Source organism: Phoxinus phoxinus (genome assembly GCF_949152265.1).
Source record: "Phoxinus phoxinus genome assembly, chromosome: 10".
NCBI lineage: Eukaryota > Metazoa > Chordata > Actinopteri > Cypriniformes > Leuciscidae > Phoxinus > Phoxinus phoxinus.
This window is the reverse complement of record NC_136885.1, coordinates 19,199,111-19,222,785: the sequence shown is the minus strand read 5'-3', so window position 1 is coordinate 19,222,785 and position 23,675 is coordinate 19,199,111. Positions and strand designations below refer to the sequence as shown.

The following is a 23,675-nucleotide window of genomic DNA, read 5'->3' as shown; positions in this document are numbered from 1 at the left end:
CTATGAAAACATGACGAAACAAAAGTTTGTACATAATACAAATAAACGTATTTTTATTCATTATTTGCTTCTATTGTATTCCAATTTGTTGGCCTTCAAACACCTTAAAATGCACATATGTAGGTCCGAGAAATCCAAAATTTCTCGGGGGAGCATGCCCCCGAACCCCCCTAAGCTGCCTAACGACCCACCCTGTTTTATAAACAAACGCCCCTGCCTGCAGAACTGTATAGCACGGGGAATAAACTACTGTCTTTGATTGTGTGTCAGTATCCCCACCCCGCCGCCGCCGCCACCACCCCCTGTCGAAAATGACTTCCCGCGCGCCTGGCCAGCGCTGTATTCCAGTCGTTCTCCTCTGTGAACATGCACTAATGGATGTGATGTCTGACAATTTCGTTGCTTTTTGGAGTTTTCAGATTTAAAAACGTCTATAGATATAAAGGCTACACTCGTTCTGCGGTGCTGTTGCTCTGGACCAGATTATAACATGCTTATGTACCGTCAGATGAAATCCTGCAGGTGTCTGTGTTTCTCCGTTCATGCAATAAATGCACATCCTTGAATGAGCGCGTATTTCTAGCGCATTTACTTTAACTTCATAGGTAGTATATCTATGTTTTGACCCATTTGAGAATTGCGATGCGGCCAAAATCAGAATTTAAAATCGACTGAATAATAAAGCTCTCTACGAACTTGACGAGCGATGCCGCGCTGACGGACCATAGACTGTAATAAAGAGTGACTGACATGTATGCACATAATCACGGTCACACACACTCTCAGAGTAGCCTAATATTGTAAAGTTACTGCATAATACATTTTCAACAAGCAGAATAACTTAGCTGCACAGAATCGCGATACACAGTCTCACTTGTAGCTATGTCTTTTAACTATTACAATATTTCGAAGGGCAAAAACAGGACCTTTTAATTGCCATTCAGATTTTAATCATCAACTGTCAGTGTCACTTTAGCGCGAGCCCGTGTGCAGTCGCAGACTTGGTATTGTGAGTAGCATATTGCATTAGCTCCCAAGCCTGCTAACTCCATAACGTCGCGCTAGGTGGGTGTGGTTTCAGATAGCCCGGCTCCTCAGCTCCGCCTCTTTGCCCATATTCTGTTATCCGGGAGTGACGAGCGGTGACGCGAGGCCAAGATGGCGACGGCCGGCTCCGCCCACTTTAGGCTTCAAAAATGCTCTTCAGAAACCTACGGGTGACGTCACGGACACTACGTCCATATTTTTTTTACAGTCTATGCTTCAAACACTGGAGCGGAGATGAGTTGCCATGGAAACGGCGCGGCACCGCACCACTGCAACTGACAGCAGCAAAACTCCTTCTCTCGCTGTTGTTTTAACTGCTTCCAGGTGAGTTGAGTCTCTAAAATAAAATCACACAAATAATACACACAACTGTTCTTGACACTTTGTAATTGACACGCTTCTGTTGAATATTTACTTTATAGAAATGGTTTAGTGTTTTCGAAAAAGTCCTCTCTATAGCATCTCAATCGTTTTCAGAAGAGCTAACGTGTACTAACGTGTAGGGTAACTTTATAGCTTGAGCTATTGTTTATGAAAGTTTGGGCTTTTAATCACATCTTATGTGTAGATGAGAAGTTTTGATAGTTTTATAAAGATTTTGCTTGGAAGTGAGCTAATTTATTTATCATAAACGTAACTTTATGTATTTAACATAAACGTAGCCTACTGTTAATCGGTGACGTATCTTATATGGAGCAAGAAAATTGGCTGAAACTAGCACAATGGTAAACAAATATTGATAAAAATTGTTCTGTGATTTCAGCAGCAACAAAATAATCCTTCTACAACAGAGGGGAAGATTTCAACGATTTCAACATTTCTGAAGAAAGGTGCTGTCAGAGAAGTGGGAAACGCAGGTGAAGTGAGGAAGCTCATTAAATAACTTCATATCCATTTTCTCAAAATATTTTTTTAGAAAATTATTTCTTAATTAGAATAACATAATTTATGTTTGTATGTTTACTTATTCATTTAACCCTTGTGTTGTGTTCAAAACCCTATAACACTTGTGATGTTCCCGGTAAAAAATGACTGGCCTACAACAAATAGCTTATAAATCACTCATAATACTATATTATCACCCAATATTGGATTCAATCTTTTTGTCTACTTTTTCTCTTTCAATTGGGACTGGTTTTATATTTCTATTTGCATCTGATTAATCGTAGGCCTCATTTATCTGAGAATAGGCATCTAATTTTTTTTTGGTAAAAAAAAAAGAGCATTATTTATGAATAATTTTGGAATCGTATAATTATAAAGGTAATATGATGCCATACTACCCTACTAAATGCATACCTGTCAACACTCCCGTTTTTACCGGGAGTCTCCCGTATTTCACACCCATCTCTGCCCCCCTCCCATTTAGCTATTTTTCTTGTGAAAGTGAAACTCCCGTAATTTGCATGGCCCAAACCTCGTTATATGAATAATCACATCAATATATTATTCCAAGGTTGTCCAGTTGCCAAATATAATAAAAAAACGCACTTTTTTAAAAATTGTGATTAATCGTGATTAATCACAGAAAAAAAGTGTGATTAATCTAGTAATTTTTTGTATCTATTGACAGCACTAATAAAAATCTATTTAAAATGTAAAATTATGTATTTATTTATGTTGATATCTCCGCAATTAATGTGTTTTTAGCCGCCCTCTGCCATCCAGCAACCCCCCTCCCACCCATACAAATAAGTAGCTAGAGAGTATGTGATTTCGGACTCAGCCTGTGTGTAACCTTTGTTTGTTTTTTTGTATATTGAGGTGTTTGTAAGGCACTCTTCTTTAAAGGTGCCATGTGTAATTGTCTGGCAAAAAAAATCAATTCATACTCCACATTCCATACCAGATGGGGGCAGTATACCTCACATATCAAAATATGTGATGTAGGATATGGTATTTTATAAATCACACACTATAAATATGATAAAGAAGCAGAAACAGATATTTGCAGTAAAGTAAGATATTTTAATAAGTTGAAGAAACAATAATGATTTGTGACACACACACACACTCGATTTGCGCATCGCCATCATGTGTGTATTACAGGTAACGTTATTACATTGCTTCCTGATATCACGTGCACAAACACAAATAATCTATATTTATATATAAATATACTACAGGGCAGTTGAATGCTTGTATCTGATAACCGTGAAGCTCTTGTAATTATTACTTTACCCAACCTCTCCATGCCGAGTGATGCAGTAAACATCAGACAGCGCACGTGAACCTGATCTGATTTGTGCTTCAGAGCGCGGTGGTTGTAGGGGTCTCTTGCCAAAGGCTTCAGCCATCCTTCCGCTCTCTTCCCTGAATTGAAATGAAGTAGTGGGCTGTACTTTCCACACGATAGACATCAGGTTCAAGTACGCCCACAAGCCGTGCGAGTTATTCGTGTATTGCAGGTTGGCTGGTGGTTATGTGCCCCGCATACCGCCTCCCATGGCCGAAACTGGTATTACGACACCTGTCGGGCCGTGGCTAGTAATGCTAATGCTAATTAAGGTTGATATCTCTGCAGCACTATAACTTGACATTTTTTTAATGACATCATTGCCCTTATTTCTTCTCATTCTTTTGATGCGTGTAGCTCATTTTTTGGATATTTTTACCTCAATTTTTACACATGGCTTCTTTAAAAAACTGCAAAACACAATTACATCGAGTGAAAAAAATGTGTCTAAAATATACAAATTTCAGGCACTGTATACATTATTCTTTGTAAATCAGCTTTGAAAACAATGTGGTGTTTCTACCTGGTTAATAATACACAAATATAGTAAGTAACCTGAAATTGAAATGAATACAACTTTTTATGCTATAACAACAAATTAATTCGTTAAGATTAAAGTTCTGAACGGAACATGAGAACTCAAAGATCCCTTATAAGAGCCACCACAAGATGGAGACATTTTCTCTCAAATATTGCATGAGCTGCCTGCAGTGAAGATTAAAGTCCGCGTGAACCGGAAGTTGCAAACGACTTTTCTCAACTGTTGTGACGCATTTCCGAGTGAAACGGAATATTGAACAGAGGGCAGGGTTTTACTTTAGCGCTCCTCCTCTCCATCTCTCGCCCATATCAGAGTAACGGTTTGAGGGGAGTGGTTAAGCGTTTAACCAACCCAAGCCGTCAAACCTACGTCATCAGAAAAGAACGCCATTCCAGACCCGGAAGTAACTTTTCAGACTTTGATCTAACTTTAAAGATAACTTTGGCAAACAATTTTTTTTCGTGTATTAACTTGCACGGATTAATTGTTCACCACGAGACTAGTAATATTGGCTAACAAAGTAAATAGGGTCAATTTTGATTTCATGCCGACTTTAATGTTAGGCTTTTTTCTTCTTTTTTTTCTTGCATTTTCAAAACATTACAGAATGCAGTATCAAGTTCTTGCCATTTCTTTTACACATTTTCACATTTGGTAAGAACTATTTGAAACAACAATAATAATAAAAAAAACTTAAAAATAAAGGGCATCACAAACATATTAAATTAATTTAGCACAGATACAGATCTTTGGGCTTTTCCATTTTTAAAAAATTTACAGATTCTACACCGTAAAAAATGTGGCTGCGATTAGTTAAAATTTGTTGAGATAACTTAAATATCCAACTTACCCAAACTAAACTTAAGTTAACTAAACTTAATATTTTAAGTCAAGCTTGAACACATACTTTTTAAAGTTGAAACAATGTTGGATTTTAAGTTGTGCTAAATAATCGCAGCAATTTTTTTTACAGTGTAAATACATTTTAAAGGCTGCTTTAAAATTAGCAAACTTGGGTTTTGAGTTACTCCATTTAGTTTGATGAATATAACATTTTCCTATTACAAAAACAAATCGATAACATATTTTACTTTTGGAAAAGTCATATTCATTTGTATGAAGTAAAACAGATGGCAAATTTAAGACTATAGGTTTCAGTTAATTTTAACACCTAAATTGACATCTCATACCAAAAGATTGATGAACAGACATTCAAAAAATAAGTGCACAATAGACTCTCTTTCACAATTACAAAAACAGCAGTTGTAATCAATATCCAGATGAAAACTCGAATGAAACAATTTTAAATGACACTCCTTTGGTTTTATTTGTTACACAATACAGACTAAGAACTCCCTCAAAATTGTCCCACTCAAAAGAAGGAAACATATTAACCCAAACAAATTTAGATGGAGGAGAAGAGATATTAACAAAAAGAGATCTGATCGATTGGTTATGCATTTATCATTAATTAAATGAAATTTATCTAAAAACAAATGTTTGGAGACTTTACTTCCTAGTGTTACACCAAGTGCCCTGATTTCTGAATAGAGATACAATTTTGGGAGAACTAGAATTTATGACAATACAATATTCTTTAACAGAAATATGACACTTACATTTCAGACATAGTTCAGTAATACTCAAACTGACCATCAGAATTCAACAACTGACCAACTAATGCTATATCAGACTCAAACCAATGTCTAAAAAATAAAGTTTTTCTTTGGTGTGTAATATAGGCCTACTTATTATTCCAAATAAAAAAGGAGTGAGGAGAGAAGTTATGTTCAAAAGCCAAACACCATGTCAAAAGGACTTGCTTGTGAAAATTAGATAAACAATGATTTTGCTAATATCAAAACTGCATGTAAGGAAAAAAATTATACCACCAAGATTAATTAAATGGTTAGGGAAAATATAAAACATTTTAGCCAATTTATTTTAAAAGAGCTGTTCAAAGTTGTAAAATCCACAACATTCAAACCACCCTGATCGATATGGATTGCATATATATTTTTCTTTAAATAATGAGGTTTGTTTTTCCAAACAAAATCAAATAACAACATGTCAAATTCTTTGGTAAATGTCTTGGGTACAAATAGAGATTGGAAGATATATGCAGCAGACCTTGAAAAACCTTCAGATTTAGACAATAAGACACGACCATAAATGGATAAATCTCTCTGCAACCAAGAGTCAAACTTTATTTTTGTATTGTTGATAATCGGATTAAAGTTAAGAGAAGCACGATATGATTAATCTTTATAAAATATATGTGACACCGCCTTGACAGGGATTCCATCAATTTCTTCAAGGTTAACACCCCTAAGTGGAAATATCTCACATTTGCTAATATTAAGGTTGAGACCAGATTCTTTAGAGAAAATATTTATGGGATATTCGCAACTTGTCAGATCACTGAATTGGTGAACTTGTGCTAAAAAGCACTAAACAAAGTCTATAAATGACCGGTTTCCCAGAAAAAAACCCAATATGTGTTGATGTAACGGGAATGGAACGTATTCTTCACGTTTAATATATCGAATTACACAAAAATGTTTAAATGTATACATGACCATATGTGTGCAATGCATCTTCCCCTTTAACTTCCCGACTGCATGTTAATCTTAATTTCCTGTCTTTGCTCCTGCTCTTTCCTGCATTGATTGTGTTTGCATAGTGGTAGGTTTCTAATAAGCTCTGATTAATTTAATTTAATCTTTGCCTTAAAAATCACTTTTATACTTACAATCTTCTTATAAATCATAGTTATGACATTATTTTCCATGTTTGATTATTTTTTTAGGCTTCCGCTTTAAGTTTAATGAATTTTCTGCATTGTGTTTGCATGGGAGAGAAATGTAAAGGGCGAAGGAAGACAAACATTGACTGTTTTTTATCTCATTATCAGAGTAAATGAAGGGTCAACCCTGTTGCCGTCAGTTTATTTATTTAATCCAGAAAAAACCCACAACGCAGACAATAAACCAGTTACACTAAAACACTCCATAATATAATTTATTTATATATGTGTGTGTGTGTGTGTGTGTGTGTGTGTGTGTGTGTGTGTGTGTGTGTGTGTGTGTGTGTGTGTGTGTGTGTGTGTACTCTCATCAGCTGCTCACACTCAAAGCAATGGGCTGGGATTCAGGAATGATGCACAAAGACTGTTGGCCGGTTTCACAGACAAGGCTTAAGCTAGTCTCAGACTAAAATGCAAGTTTGAACTGTCTGAACTGAAAGCAACTTGCACTGACACATCTTAAAATATGTCAGTTGTTTTGTCTCAAGATGTACACCAGTAATGTTTTTTTTTTTTTTCACATTTATAAAATCTACTTTAATTTCCTAATTGAACTAAGGCCTTATTCCGGCTTAATCTAAGCCCTATCTGCAGCCACAAACACACATTTCCAGAGATGAATACTCACGCCCACAAATTGTCAGTTATTTAAAAACATTAAAAAACTTTATTCTTTTTTTTCCAGATGTGCCATAAATTTACAGACAAAAAAATTCTGTAAGGACAAAGTGTAGCACTTTATTTTACAGTCCTGTTCCCCATGTACATGCACTCATTATAGAAACTGCAAATAACTAATTACCCTGAACCTACAACTAAAACCTAACCTTAACCCATGTAGTTATATTAACCTTATATTACCCAGTACTTCCTTAGGTAAGTGCACGTACTGTAAAATAAAGTGCAACCGGACAAAGTTATTTACTCTTTTTAAAGGATTCATTGCAAAGCATAGTGACGGAGGCGATCAGGGTGACGTACTCCTGGAAGTCCACAACACCATCAGCATTTACATCCAGATCCTTAAATATTTTGTCCAGAGCTGCCTTGTCTTGGGTTTTCTTTAACAAACACAACACAAAAGCGTAATCAGAGACACGATCAGTGCAGTGATGAATCAAACGGCCCATATTTATTCGCTCAAAAATATATTATGAAAATTAAGAATGAACCTTAATTAAATTTACAATGAAATACAATTAATTTTTTTAATTATAGAAAAGAGCCATTTTAATACCTAACTTTTATCAAAAATGTCTATGAGAAATTATATTTCAAATGTTCAATGTATGAAACAATTACGCAGAGACTCACTCCAAATACGTCTCCCAGCTCTGCGGTGAGCAGGTTCTTCAGCTCGCCTTTGCTCAGGGTGTGCTTATCTCCCTCCTTTCCTGAGTATTTATGAAAGACTGAAGTCAGCTGAGCCATTGCTTGCTGTGTTTCTGTGAAATTAGAGTGATACAAAATAGGTTCGCCATTAATAACAATAATCAAACAAAGGTGTCCACAACATCCAGAATTATTAATAGTGGAGATGTCAAAAATACACATATATGAAATGTCATGCCCAGCATAACAAATGGTTAAAGTTACACCCCTCTGGAGTTAAACATCAGAAGGAGGAGAGAAGGGATGGACCAGTAATTGTCTAAAGAGTGGGAGTTGTCAGAAAAGGGGGGATTAAAAACAACAGTTTTGATCACGGCCAACACACACACTCTTTAATTAAGACAGAAGTGAAAGATATAAGAAAGAAGGAAGGAAAGAGATCTACTCGATTTTGTCATTTGATCCACCACCAACATGCTTCCTCTTCCCAACACACAAACTCTTATATTGCGTTAAAATTGACAAAAGACATATCTACCAAACAATTAATGGTTGAAAAATATTTAACATAGGGTACAACAGGGCTAAATGTGCACCGGGTTAAAAAGGCACATTTGAGTCTTTTAAACCCAGAATTCAGCTCAGCACTTTTCTTAACAACCGCTTTTGATGAGGCACGTGAAATTTGGCTGATCCTTGATGCCATCCTGGGGCGGGACAGCAACGCAGTTTTTTTTTTTTTTTTTTTTTTGTGCTGATTTGATCTAATATTTATTGTTTTTCAAAATGTTGTAGATTTATGTAGCAAAAGAGAATTGATCAAATTGAGTATTTTTTTAATGATTTTTCAATTTTGTTCAAGGTACAACAGTTTGTCAATAACGGAAGAATATGTAAAAGTATGGTATTTAGAGTAAAAGGCGCCCCTGCTGTTGGGGCGAAAGGCACAATGATTAGCCTAACATGATAATAAATAGCTGGCGGACTTATCCATTTCTTGACATGACATGGAAATATTCAGATGTTTAGTCTTTATCAAGGTGGGTGTCCATTTTAGAGAGAATCACCATATAATGAAACCATCATATTTAAAAATATGATATTAATCATATTATATAATAAAATGCCATATTTATTTTTTACTGTAAAGGTATATTAAATTGTTATGGGATCTCATTCAGTGCTTTCAGAATCTTAAATTTTTAAAAATACAAGTTGTGCCATGGTTTTACCCCGTGTCTGTGGCAAAAGGCCCACCTTGCCACCTCATTTATTTATACGATTTTTAAACAAACAAACAAACACACACACACACAAACAAACAAACAAGCAAACAAACCACTTTTATGATTTATTTTCATACAAAATCTCAGTTACTCCATCAATGTTAAATAAAAAACATATATATTTTTTCTGCTATCATACACTATGGGAGTAGTGAAAAGCAAATTTTTCTTAAGATGTGCCTTTAGCCCAATTGTACTCTATAAACTGAACTAGCCAATAACTCAATATCAGAAAATGAAGGCTGCAAGAATGCTTAACACATCAAATACAGCAATAGTGCAGCAGTGCACTACATTACAGTGCAGATAATTGGTTCACTTTAAGGCAGCAGAGAAAAAATATAAAGTCTCTTACGTGACATGGTGTTCCAGAAGTTCACGGTGAGCAAGAAGTGAAAGAAAAGGAGATCAAGCGAGTGAGGACTGAAGGGACAGATTGAGTGTTATATGCAAAATGCCACACCCCCGAATTCACCCTCTCACCATCCCAACCCTTTACACACAAACACACCTACATTCATCTACATTCAGTAAATGAAATAAAAAATTTAGGCGTCATCATTGACCACAAAATCAGTTGGAAATCCCATAACCTATATAAAATCAAACATTTCTAAAACTCTGGCTATTCTGTCTAAAACAAAACACATTCTTGATTTAAAGGCCCTAAACATACTGTACCAGTCTCTAATAGTGCCATACATGACTTATTGCGTAGAGATCTGGGGAAATACATACAAAACAATAATAAAACCAATTGTTAGTCTGCAAAAACGTGCCATACGAATTATAAATAAAACAGATTATTATCAGCCAACAAACAAGTTATTTATGAATTCCAACCTATTACAATTTAATGACTTGGAATTCAGAATAGCCAAAATAATGTTTAAAATAATAAATAATCAATTTCCAGACTGTGTCCAGAACCTGTTTCAGATGAAATCTGCTTCTTATGATCTCAGAGGAAAACTTATGTTCAGTAAACCACAAATCAGAACCAATGTCAAACAGAGATGTCTGTCTGTTCAAGGGGTTAAACTGTGGAATAGTCTCGATGATGAACTAAAAACATGTAAATCCATTAGTTTTAAGAAATTATTTTAAAAAAAAGATTACATTATACAAAGCAGAATGAATCTAGCTTCTTTTTCTTTAGTCATTGAACACAAGATGATTTTGGGATGTGTTGTGTGCTAAATAAATGATATGTAAAAAGGATCGGCGCAATAAGCATAAGCTTCAGCCGACACCTTTTCGGTCGATCAAAAAAAAAAAATATTTTAAATATAGTTTTCATTGTAATTTAAATTTTGTTTTTATGTTTGCTTGTAAATTGTTTTTCTTTATTTTTTTGTTTTTCTTTTGAAGTCGACTGAAATAAACTTTAACTAACTAACTAACTAATTTATTGTTCATCCCCTTAAACCGTTGAAATGCATGTTTGCTTAATTATAGAGTTTGCAAAAAATGAAACAGGTTGGCTTGGTATCTCTTGTCCTTGTAAAGTCTCTAACTCAGGTTAAACCAGCTTCTAATGCAAATAAAATGACAAAACCTTAGGAGCCTTTAGGCAAATCCATAATTGCCTCTAACTGTCAATGTTACCTGGGCGTATCTGAGAACCACTTTAGTGAAACAGGAATCACTGAAATAATCTTATCCTACAGAAATTAAATCTAATAGTAATTACGTTGAAACTCCATTCGTGAAATAATTGTAAGGCCTACGAGCTTGTATATGTTGCTGGTATACAAAACTGCTCAACTTGTCATCTGTATTCATCATAATGGCAAAGCCCATTATTTATTTTCTTTTAGACTGGTAATAACTTTTACATAAAACATAGATAGACACAAATATATTGAATGACCTGAAGGAGAAATTAATACAACTTTTGAATGTTATTACAACAAATTAATTCTTTGAGATTTAAGTTCTGAACATGAGATAAAGTTAATTCAAGTATCAGTTCAAAGATCCCTTATGAGGGCCACCACAAGATGGAGACATTTACTTGAAAAATTGCATTCCATGAGCTGCAGTGAAGATTAATGTTTAGTACGTAGTTATTTGCAACTTGTCTGATCACTAAATTGGGAAAACACTTAGAAAAAATCAATATGTGAAATATTATAAAGTATCAGTGGTTAAAGCTAAAACGTATGATAAAACTTTGGTGTTAGCTTAATATTACAAGTAGGGATGGACAATAAGTTGTTTTGTTTTAAAACATAATTTCAACATCATAATAATAGCAGTAAAAGAGAATGATAGGAATATTTAAAATAAAAAATTACAGTTTCATGAAATATGATTTTGACACTAACATGCTAACGACTCAGTTACTAACATAACATCGGTTCCATGAGATAAGGAAATTAGTAGGCCTATTCCGTCTGCTAGACGCGATGGGGAAAACTCCCTTTTCTCTGATTACTGAAGCCCTTTATAAAATAACGCAGTGGTACTGCACAGCCATAACAGTGCAGTGATCTACACGCATGCTTATTGTCTGGTCAGTGGGAACTGCACAAACCTATGGCGAAGCGACGTAACTGCACGAACAAATCAGTGCACAGCCTGCCGATCCGAGCGCAGATCCTGCCAGAAGGGGCGGGGCATCTGCCAATAAAAGCAGCTAATTTCGCCATATGATTCAGGTTAAATCGACTGAAGCGACAAACGCTGAGTCGTAGTCAGGCCCGGATTGGCTAATCGGGTGCACCGGTGGGCCGGTCTGTTTTATTGGCCAGGAGGGCCGGTGTTGTCATGGCCCTGGGTTGAATGCTTTCCCTATATAGGCTCCAGTCAGCCAGCGCTGCCCCACTATTTTTTCATTATTATTTTCTCGCAGCCCCACAAAAAATAAGAGATACAAAACATGGATAATAAGCGCAAAGGCCAGATTAATAAAAAATCTCTAGAAACTCAAGCAGCCAAATAGCCTACGAGTCAGAGCCGGACCTCTGTAATTTTTCTGAGTGTATAACGTTGTGAAATAATTGCCTAATATTAACTCTAATTTGGTGCTGCAATGACTCGCATATCGCGACGATAACCGACCTCATCATCTGAGCTGATTCAGCACTCAAACACCGCTCGTCGGCAATGGCAAAATGTTTGAGATGACCAATCAAAGCAAGCGGGATTTATGTTCACAGAAGCACAGAATCCCAACGTGACGCTTCACGAGATAAGATGCAAGTGGCTAAACTAAACAGCTGTTTTACGATAGAAGTTTTAAACAACCAACATAAATAATCAGTTTGGAAAGACTGTGTCAATCAAAGCACAGCTTCGGCAAGGGGAGATTTTCAGGTAGCCTAAAGATAAAGAGACTGAGAGAAGAAGAATGAGAGAAGGAGATGGAGATGAGAGAGGAGAGCAGGTAGAGGAATAGCCTATTGCATACTGTGCTCAGAATGAGAATAACTTTATAACACAGATATACATTTGACAATGGCATCGGAAAAATAATATGCCCCCGAACCCCCTAGCCAGATCACTTTTGGGACCTTTGTATTTATAAAACCCTGTGTACAGCTAGCCTACTACTGAATAGAAAATTATATTTTTGAAAAATACAATGAATTACAAGGCTGTACAGAACAGTGCACTATTGCAGACTTATATACTGAGGATTTAATTACATTATTTTAAAATAGTCAGTCGAGAACTAAAGTGGGCCGGTCTAAGGCATGTCTCCAGGGCTGTTAGTCCCATTAGTCCTACTCCGACCCTGGTCATAGTACATTTCGTATTGCTTCTGCTAGACGTGATGGGCAACCAATCCAATCACGGCGTACTATGTTCAAGCAGAACGACATGTTCTATGGTCCCAGCCTGGGACACACATATGTAGCAGACACAGTGGAAGTACCGCCAATGCGGAGGCCATGAGGCTTAGCATCCTTTGAAAGGTTCTGAGGGGGCGATGGGCCCCTACTCTGAAAGAGGTCACAAGCTGCCAAATAGTCTGGGCACGCTCGTGTGTCAGCCTTCAACTTCATTGAGTCTAAAACTGCAAACAGGAAGGAGATCCTCTGACTGAGGGACAGTGAGCTCTTGGCTATGTTGATTCTGAGTCCTAGGCATTCCAAATGGCTGAGGAGCACAGATCTGTGGGAATTCAATTCCACCTCTGACTGGGCCAGAACGAACCAGTCGTCAAGGTAGTTGTGATTGCGCATTTCCTTTTGTCTCGGGGGGAAAGTGCTCCATCCATGCACTTCGTAAAAGTGCGTGGAGCCAGAGACAGTCCGAATGGTAGGACCGCGAATCTCAAAAACTGTCTGTGACGGGGCGGCTATTTGGATATGAAAGTATGCATCTTTCAGATCCACTGAGAAAAACAAATCCCCCGGGTGCACTAGCCGAGGGTTTGTTTCAGGGTTAGTATCTTGAACGGCCGTTTCACGAGGGCCTTGTTCAGATGTCTGCCATCGTTTGGAACAAGGAAGTTGTGGCTGTAGAAGGCTGACTCTCTGTGGGGCGGAGGAACTGTTTCCACAGCACCTTTTGCCAGTAAGCTCATTACTTCGGTGCGGAGTACATGAGCCACATTGCTCTTCACCGAAGTATCGACTATGGCCGCAAAGCGGCGTGGTTTGCGCCAAATTGGAACGAGTAACCTCGCTCTATTGTGTTCAGTACCCGTTTTGACACACCAGGGACGGTATTCCATGCCTTGGCCCGGCCGGCTATCGGCTGAATAATATGCACTGCATTTGCGCAGGGTGCCGAGACCCATGGGGTGTGGAAGAGGAAAAGTGCTCTTATGCCAAGTATTTTTGATATTTATTTTGTTTGCTATAACAGCGATCAATTGCAAGGGTGTGTGAACGTGAACGGGCCCATAGCCTGCAATTGCAACATCTGCTCTGCAACAGAGCTGGAACTGAACGGGGTGTTTGGAGGAAAACTCTGGGCATTTTCGAGGGTAGTCTGGCCGCAGCGATACTTAACCCTCCCCTCTTACTGTCTGGATGATTAGGACTGCTTCGATGGCTCAGGGTCCAGCACAATCTTGGGCCGGGGACCCTGACGCTTAGGCCGGAAGCATTTCGCCTGCTGAGGGCCCTGATGTCGCTTAGGCGCTGGTGGTGGCTGAGTGACTGCAGGCGCTGGTTTGGCTGGCTGCTGAGTCGGCATAGACTTCTGGTGACTCCAAGCTGCGGAGCTGGAGTGCTTAGGCAGAAAGTGTCGCATAGCCTGCGATGCTTTCTATACTGTCTTGAACTGCTCAGCGAAGCTGTCCACCACAGTGCCACAGAGACCAGTGGAGGAAATTGGTGAGTCGAGTAAGGTGGTTCTATCCGCGTCCTTGATCTCGGTCAGATTAAGCCATAAGTGGCGCTCCAGCACCACTAAACTGGCCATGGCTCTTCCAATAGCCTGGGCGGTGGCTTTAGTGGCGCACAGGGCCAGGTCCGTAGTGCTGCGGAGGTCGCGAAATGCAGCTGGGTCCGGTCCAGACTCATCCATAGACCGGAGGAGCTTTGCCTTGAACACCTGGAGGACCGTCATGATGGATGAGCCACCTTGGATTTCCATCCAATAGCAGTGGGCAATGGTGCACATCCTCGGCTTCCTCTAGGGGGGGGCAGCTTCTCATATCCCTTTTCCACAGCGTCATCGATGGTCAGGAGCGTGACGGAAGTAGAAGTGCGCAGGCGGGCCAAGTAGGGGGCGCGCCACGACTTTGTAAGTTCTTCATGAACTTCAGGGAAGAAAGGTGCAGATCGCTGACGAGGGGCCTGTTGGAGCCAATCGTCCAGACGGCTGGGTTTTACCGCATCAGGGGCTCCAGCTCTGGCGTCGCTGCATTCTCAGTCTAGATGGCAAGGGGTTGGGGGCATCACACGAGGGCGCTGATCTGGACGGGTGAAAGGTGAAATTTCTCTCTGTGGAGAATGTGAGGCACCGGGGTCTGAGCTGGCATAAGCTCAATAACATCCAGTTGCTCAACCCTGTATTTTATAAAAGGCTTCAGTAATCGGAGAAAAGGGAGTTTTCCCCATCGCGTCTAGCAGACGTAATACGAAGTGACCATTCGAAAGGGAATATTTTACGGTCTCCTCACTTTTGGACTAAAAGCCCTGAGCGATTATTTTTCTCAGCATTTTTCTTATACATAAGAGTTTTTGGTCCCACTTTATATTAAGTGGCTTTAAGTACTATGTACTTACATTGAAATTACTAATTTGATACAATGGACTTATTGTGTACATACATGTTTTTACATTGTACTTATATTTTTTAAATACCTGCATGTAATTACAGCTGTAATTAATGTATGTAATTACATTTGTAATTACACTGTTGACCCTTCCCTTACACCTTAACCCATCCTTAAACTTAACCATACCACCACACCTGTCCCTAACCTTACCCGTATCACACAGCAATAGCAGCAAAAGTGTTTTACAATAAAACATGAACACAATAAGTACATTGTACTTATTTTTTGATATAAGTAAATAGTACTTAAAGCCACTTAATATAAAGTGGGACCGAGTTTTTTTAGCCATTCCTTAATTTATTTTAAATAATAAAACAGAAGTCAAACATTTAACTTAGGCTACGTTTACACGTGGCCGGTTATTTTCATAAACGGACATTTCACCCTCTCCGTTTTCAGAAAAGTGTTTGTTTACACGAGCCCGTGTATATGCCGTCAAGAGCATGCCAAACCTATAGGTGGCAGTGTAACGAGAAGCTCAAGCCCACGTTAGCCAATCAGAATCCCGAAAATATAGGTCGCACTTTTGACGCAGTGCAAGTTCTGTCGCATACTGTGACGTCGACTGCCTCAAACTCAGTTTTTCTCAGTTTACATGCAAACGTGCAAACAGAGTTTTCCAAAATCTCCACTCTGGCCGGAGTGTTTAGAAAGAATCGTTTTCAGAGGAGAATTCTCCATTTGCGTTTAAACGAGGCGCACAACCGAAGGGAAATGTCTCCGTTTTTCAAAATAACCATGTACGTGTAAACGGGCCTTAAAGGATCACAAAACCCCAAAACAGATATGTACAGGCTGCACATCACTGAAATTTTTTCCAGAATGTGAGGTAGAAACGTGCTTTCAGAGTGTGTAATTTGCCAGCACCGTGTTGCGCACTGCACCGTACATGTCTTATTCAATTGAATTAAAAAATATATATAACGACAGTGATACAGCCGTAGCCTACGTCTGATAATGAAATGATGTAGACCAAAAATTCAAAGAACAATGGACATAAAATTAACTATGCCTTTATTCTGTTAAACTGACACTTGTCATTTGTTCAGTGACTATTGCTGGTAAATGTATGAATATTATAATTGGACCTTTTAAATGTTCTTTCGTGTTTCTCCCTCGTTCTTGTGAGTTTGTTACGCCTATTTAGGGTTCCATCCATCCATCCATCTTCTTCCGCTTATCCGGGGCCGGGTCGCGGGGGCAGCAGTCTAAGCAGAGACACCCAGACTTCCCTCTCCCTAGACACTTCCTCCAGCTCTTCCGGGGGGACACCGAGGCGTTCCCAGGCCAGCCGGGAGACATAGTCTCTCCAGCGTGTCCTAGGTCTTCCTCGGGGTCTCCTCCCGGTGGGACGTGCCCGGAACACCTTCCCAGGAAGGCGTTCAGGAGGCATCCGGAACAGATGCCCGAGCCACCTCAGCTGACCCCTCTCGATGTGGAGGAGCAGCGGCTCTACTCTGAGCTCCTCCCGAGTGACCGAGCTCCTCACCCTATCTCTAAGGGATCGCCCAGCCACTCTGCGGAGAAAGCTCATTTCGGCCGCCTGTATCCGGGATCTTGTTCTTTCGGTCATGACCCAAAGCTCATGACCATAGGTGAGAGTAGGAACGTAGATTGACCGGTAAATCGAGAGCTTCGCCTTGCGGCTCAGCTCTTTCTTCACCACGACAGACCGGTACATCGTCCGCATTACTGTGGAAGCTGCACCGATCCGTCTGTCAATCTCCCGTTCCATCCTTCCCTCACTCGTGAACAAGACCCCAAGATACTTAAACTCCTCCACTTGAGGCAGGAACTCTCCACCAACCTGAAGTGAGCAAGCCACCCTTTTCCGACTGAGGACCATGGCCTCAGATTTGGAGGTGCTGATTGGTGCCTATTTAGGGTTATATTTTTTAAATGCACCATGGTGTCCTAAATATTTTTTACTTTTTCCCACCCTCTACACTCAAACTTTTCCACAGCTTATATATAGCTTATATTTTTCCATAGCTCATATATATTACACCATTTCTTGAAACGTTTTGAACTCTGAGTTGTGAACGACCCGGCTAAAAAAAGGGGGGTTTCATTATTGCTAATAATGAAATTGGAATAGAACTGGGACAAATAAATGAGCCACAGCCATATCACACTGTAGCCCAAGACTGGTGCCCATTAAAGCTACAGTAAGCAGGGTTGAGCCTGTTCAGTATCAGGATAGGGTTGCTGCTGGAAGAGGTGTTAGTGAGGCCAGCCGGGGGCGTTGCTTACCCTGTGGTTTGTGTGGGTCCTAATTCCCCAGTACAGTGATGGGGACACTATAATGTAACAAGCACTGACATAAACTGAGGTCCCAACTCTCTGTGGTCATCAAAACTCCCATGGTACTTCTCAAAAGAGTAGGGGTGTAACCCTGGTGGCCTGGCCAAAATCCCTCCACTGGCCTTTATCAATTATGGCCTCCTAATAATCCCCATCATTTGAATTGGCTCTATCCATATAGCTGGTGTGTGGTGAACTCACTGGCGCCGCTGTTCTGTGGCTGCCATCACATCATTCAGGTGGATGCTGCACACTGGTGATGGTTATGATGGTAAAGAACTTTGGGTGTAAAGTAGTATATAGTAGAACGCTATATAAGTGCCTTCGTTCATTTAAATGAGTCACTGAACACTTGCATTATATTTGTTCAGTTCTAGAACAATTATCACGGAACTGAGATAAACAGAGGTGAATAGCCTACATCACCAATATAATATAATATAATATAATAAGCTCACTAATCTTCCATTATTGAAACAAATTGCTTTAGCATTGTTTAGACAATAAAAGGTAGTGACCACAAGAATACAAGTAGGCCTATAGATAAAGAGGGTGACAATCACATTTTTCTACTGAGGCCACTATAGGGGAGTGGGAGAAAGACATGAGTTTGGCTTCAGCCTTCCCTGGCACTGCTCTCAACAGCAGCAGACCACATAGCAGTCAGTGTTCAGAGACAATAGGCTGGGATTCAGGAATGATGCACAAGGCCTGTTGGCCGCTTTCACAGACAAGGCTTAAAGGGATAGTTCACTTTAAAATTCTGTCATCATAGTCACCCTAAAGTTGTTTCAAACCTGTATGCATTTCTTTCTTCTGCTGAACACAAATAAAGATATTTTGAAGAATGTCAGTAACCAAACAGTCAACTGGTCCCATTGACTTCCATAGTAGGACAAAAAATAAATACTATGGCAATCAACGGGACCAGTTAACTGTTTGGTTACTGACATTCTTCAAAATATCTTACTTTGTGTTCAGCAGAAGAAAGAAATTCATACAGGTTTGAAACAACTTGAGGGTGAGTAAATGATGACAGAATTTTCATTTTAAAGTGAACTATCCCTTTAAGCTAGTCCCAGACTAAAATATTTGAGCTGTCTGAACTGAAAGCAACTTGCACTGACATATCTTAAAACATGCCATTGTTTTGTCTCAAAATAGTATTGTTTTCACATTTAAATGATCAGTCCATATATGTCACTCTTATTTTAGAGTGTAATTTGACAATTCATTGTATGTTATTATGCTAGCAGTGTCAATGGAAGGTGAACATTTCCATAGGAAAGTGCAAGCATAGTTTTAATATATCCATATGGATTGAACGGTTTAATTAAACCGCAGACACAAACACAATAAACACAAATTTACAGATGAGAACACTCACACCCACATATTGTAAGAATACAGTTTTAATTCAAAACATTAAAAACATTTATTCTTTTTTTTCCAGATGTACCATAACTTTACAGACAAAACCTTTCTGTAAGGACAAAGTTATTTACCCTTAGTAAAAAATTCATTGCAAAGCATAGTGATGCAGGCGATCAGGGTGACGTACTCCTGGAAGTCCACAGCACCATCAGCATTTGCATCCAGATCCTTAAATATCTTGTCCAGAGCTGTCTTGTCTTGGGTTTTCTTTAACAAACACAACACAAAAGTGTAATCAGAGACACAATCAGTGTAGTGATGAATCAAACGGCCCATATTTATTAACTTAAATATATTATGAGAATTAATACAAAAGAATGAATCTTATTTATTTTTAAATAATGTTATTTATTTAATCAAAATATTATTTAATTATAGAAAGGAGCGATTTATGTCATAATGAAAAGAGAAATTATATTTTAAATGGTCAATGAGACGATTACGCAGAGACTCACTCCAAATATGTCTCCCAGCTCTGCGGTGAGCAGGTCCTTCAGCTCGCCTTTGCTCAGGGTGAGCTTATCTCCCTCCTTTCCTGAGTATTTATGGAAGACTGCAATCAGCTGAGCCATTGCTTGCTGTGTTTCTGTGAAATTAGAGTGATACAAAATAGGTTCGCCATTAATAACAATAATCAAACAAAGGCTATGTGTCCACAACATCCAAAATTATTAGTAGTGGAGATGTCAAAAATACACATATATGAAATGTCATGCCCAGCATAACAAACGGTTAAAGTTACACCCCTCTGGAGTTAAACATAAGGCATGGAAGAAGAAGGAGAGAAGGGGTGGACCAGTAATTGTCTAAAGAGTGGGAGTTGTCAGAAAAGGGGGGATTAAAAACGTCATATTTAGTCACGGCCAACACCCTGCACACACTCTTTAATTAAGACAGAAGTGAAATATAGAAAGAAAGAAGAAAGGAAAGAGATCTACTCGATTTTGTTATTTGATCTACCACCAACTGCGAAAATGGTAAAATTGACAAAAGACAAATCTACCAAAAAATGAATGGTTGAAAAACATACAACAAAATACTGAACTAGCCTTCAAATCAATATCAGAAAATAAAGGATGCAAGAATGCTTAACACATCAAATACAGCAGAAGTGCACTACATTACACTTAGTTCACTTTAAGCAGATAGTAAAACAAATATAAAGTCTCTTACGTGACATGGTGGAGCAGAAGTTCACGGTGAGCAAGAAGTGAAAGAAAAGGAGATCAAGCGAGTGAGGACTGAAGGGACAGACTGAGCGTTATATGCAGTAAAATGCCACACCCCCCGAATTCACCCTCCCACCATCCCAACCCTTTACACACAAACACACCTACATTCACATCCCTCTCTCTTTTACTCTGCCCTATATGCTCTCTTATTGTTCACCGCCTTAAACCATTGAAACTCTTGTTTACATTGAGCTAGTAAAAAAAAATGAAGCAGGTGTGTTTGGCATCTCTTGTCCTTTTGAAGACTCAACAGGTTAAACCAGCTCCCAACTGCACACAAACAGCTTAAACCTTATTGAAGCCTTTGGACAAATCCATTGTCATTGCCTTCCACTGACTGTCAGTGTAAGATGGGCGTATCTGAGAACAACTTTAGTGAAACTGGAATCACTGAAATAATCTTCTAATGCAGAAATTATATCTAATAGTGATTATGTTGAAAATTTGTTTTAAGACCTACTCGCTTATGCATGCCTATTCATGTTTGGTGGTTTACAAAACTGCCCAAGTTGAATGAAAATGTGGCAAAGTCTTTAGCAAAATGAATACAGATGTATTCATCAAAATGACCATGTCCATTTTTTTTTCTTTACGGCTGGTATTAACTTTACATTACATTTTAATACATTAAAACATAAATTGGTATTTGAATCTGAAAAGTAAGGCTGATTACCCCTGGTCTATCTGCTAGTTGGTCAGACTAGTCTTAACAATGGCTGGATTTATGCAACTGGTCTCATTTTTCACAGCTAAAGGGCACAAGTTTAAACCATTATTAGGTAATGAAACTACACACTGTATTTGTCATTAATCAGAAAAAGATGTCATGAATAACTGCTTTAAGTTGTGTTGCAATCATAGTTGGTTTTGCTCCAGCAGTTTTAACCAGCCCCGCATGGTTTAAGCGCAGGATTATTGTCTATTATTCTAAGAAAGGCAACAACACAAAGAGACTATATGCCTGCTTATTGCAATCAAAAGCTGCTTATGTGTCAAAAATTGCATATCTCACATTGCAGTGCTTCATGGGAAGCATATGCCACAAAGCAGTGATTTTAAAAAAATTTTCTTTTGTGAAGTACATTTTGCAAGAGCATTTTAGATTACTAGAATTCAATATGCATCTTAAAGTGGAATATCAACAACAACAACAATTATTCGGGACAGAATCCTCAAATGTACAATCTTAGAGTCTTAAAGGGACAGTACTTCCAAAAAATGTAATTCTGTCATAATTGACTCAAAAATGTTGACTTATTTTCTTCTGTAGAGCATACAAGGAAATATTTGTAATTCTTTTTGTAGATACAGTGAAAGTCAGTGAGGGCCAATGTTGTTTTGGACCCCATTAACTCTCATTGAATGAACAAAAACAGTTCTCTAATCTGTACTATCCGTTTAAGATACTAAAATCAACACTTTAGGAGTAGATAAGGTACAAATGTGTTCCTTTGTGGGTACTGCAAGATGTTGTTGAACCCCTAAAGAGACAATAATGTACTTTTTTCCCCTGACAGTGCACTGCACAGCAAAACAAAACTAGTCTAATACTAAATAAGAGGAGAAATCAGGAATATTGTATTTTTAAAAAAAAAGAAGCAAAAAAAGCATTCATTCTGATTTGTATGAATGCTACTGGGTGGCACAATAATGTGTGTCCTGTTTTACAGCTGTGATGCAGAAGCGTGGGCTTAGTTGTACACTAGCTGCAACTTTTATTAATAGCAACGCACTGCTGAAAAGGTGAAAAAAGAAATAGATGGGAATATAGAGAAAAAAAAAAAAAAAAGGAAAGTGACATTGCATGTCAAACAACATAGTGAAAGTCTGTGTGAAAAGCATTCAAAAGTACTGGTATTTCAGGACTAGTGACCGTTTTAAAGACAGAGAAATAAGAGAAGTCAGGGAGGGAGAAAGGAAGAGGGGGAGGAGATGACTGGCCTTATTTACCCTCTGTGTTTATGTAATAGTGATGGTGACTCATTCGAGTAGAATTTCAGCTTTTTTTTCTCTTTTTTTTTTTTTACCACAGTTGTTCTTTGTGCACGTTAATGCATTTAACATTTTTGGTGCGCTGTTTATTTCACTTAAAGGAATAGTCCACTAAAAAACAGCAATTTTGTCATCATCTTCTCACCATTCTTTAAAATATCTTCTTTTGTGTTCTGCAGAAGAAAGTCATACATGGTTTAGGACGACAAGAAAGAGTTGATAAAGAATTTTCATGGGTGGATCTGTTCCTTAAAATGAGTGAGAAACACGCACACCTATGTGTTCATACAAAGGCAAGTTTGATGCAGCAGCTGGGAGAAGACAAACAAGAGCTCATGATTAAATCTCATCTCTGTGGCCAGTTTCCTCGTGAGTCACCATCAAAAACAGTCTCTGAGTAAGTGGGACCTCCCCGGCGCCATTTTGACCACGAGTGTTAGTTAGGGTCGGCTTCAGACTCAGTGTATCACAGTGTGCAAGCGTGGATGAGAACATGAAATAAACAGGACATGGCGGAAATACTAGTTGTGGCAGGAGGTTTGCCTTTCTTTGAACATATGCTTGTACAGACATCTGCGTCACTAATGAGAACTTTAAGCAAAATTGTTAACAGAAGACACATTTATCTTTTTTTTCGTGCCATAATGAACAAGCAGTCTTGTTTCTATATGTCATACACAACACAACATGTGGAAACAATTTTTTTTAAAGCTCACACTAATTTGCATAATATAAGCTGCCTTTAAGAGAGACCTGAACAAGTTGGCACACAAGGAAGTTGGCAAAATGCCCTTTAAAAAAAAAAAAAAGTCAGGTTGAGGCAAGTTATCATGTTATTTAAATGTAAAAAAAAATATTATATTATTATATTTTTTGGGACAAAAATGGTTTGATTCTTTAGTTTGCTATCTTCTATGATGTTGCTGTTTTGTGAATTATTTTGTATTTTATCATTGTTTTAGGTTTGAAAGGAAGGGTTATGTTCTCTTTTGTGCATTTCCTTTGTTCTAGTTTTCCTGCCTGTTTGATTACCGTGTTTGTTGCCCTGATTGCTGATTTGAGTCACACCTGTTTGGCGTTTCTTTGATTATCTCCATGTGTTTCAGGCCCCGTTTATATGTACATGGTTATTTTGAAAAAACGGAGACATTTCCCTTCGTTTGTGACCTTCGTTTACACACAAACGGAGAATTCTCCCCTGAAACCGATTCTTTCTAAAAA

At 38.5% G+C, this 23,675-nt stretch overlaps 2 protein-coding genes and 1 long non-coding RNA gene across 3 annotated transcripts; 1 reads left to right on the top strand and 2 right to left on the bottom strand.

Annotated features, from left to right (window-relative positions):
• The first annotated feature begins 1,264 nt into the window (after positions 1-1,264).
• On the top strand, positions 1,265-22,762 carry LOC307005430. The gene is made up of 3 exons (XR_013799276.1): positions 1,265-1,371; positions 1,811-1,904; positions 22,634-22,762. It is a non-coding gene; the product is annotated as an uncharacterized lncRNA (long non-coding RNA).
• LOC307006220 (ictacalcin-like) lies at positions 7,274-9,729 on the bottom strand. The gene is made up of 3 exons (XM_079626980.1): positions 9,604-9,729; positions 7,945-8,075; positions 7,274-7,691 (listed from the first exon to the last, which is right to left on the bottom strand). The coding sequence occupies exons 1-3, from the start codon at positions 9,608-9,610 to the stop codon at positions 7,548-7,550; spliced, it is 282 nt and encodes a 93-aa protein (XP_079483106.1). The 5' UTR covers positions 9,611-9,729; the 3' UTR covers positions 7,274-7,547.
• On the bottom strand, positions 19,191-20,721 carry LOC307005429 (ictacalcin-like). Its single transcript, XM_079625589.1, has 3 exons — positions 20,404-20,721; positions 19,686-19,816; positions 19,191-19,437 (listed from the first exon to the last, which is right to left on the bottom strand). Exons 1-3 carry the CDS (start codon positions 20,408-20,410, stop codon positions 19,294-19,296), a joined length of 282 nt encoding a protein of 93 aa, XP_079481715.1. The 5' UTR covers positions 20,411-20,721; the 3' UTR covers positions 19,191-19,293.
• Positions 22,763-23,675: the final 913 nt, after the last annotated feature.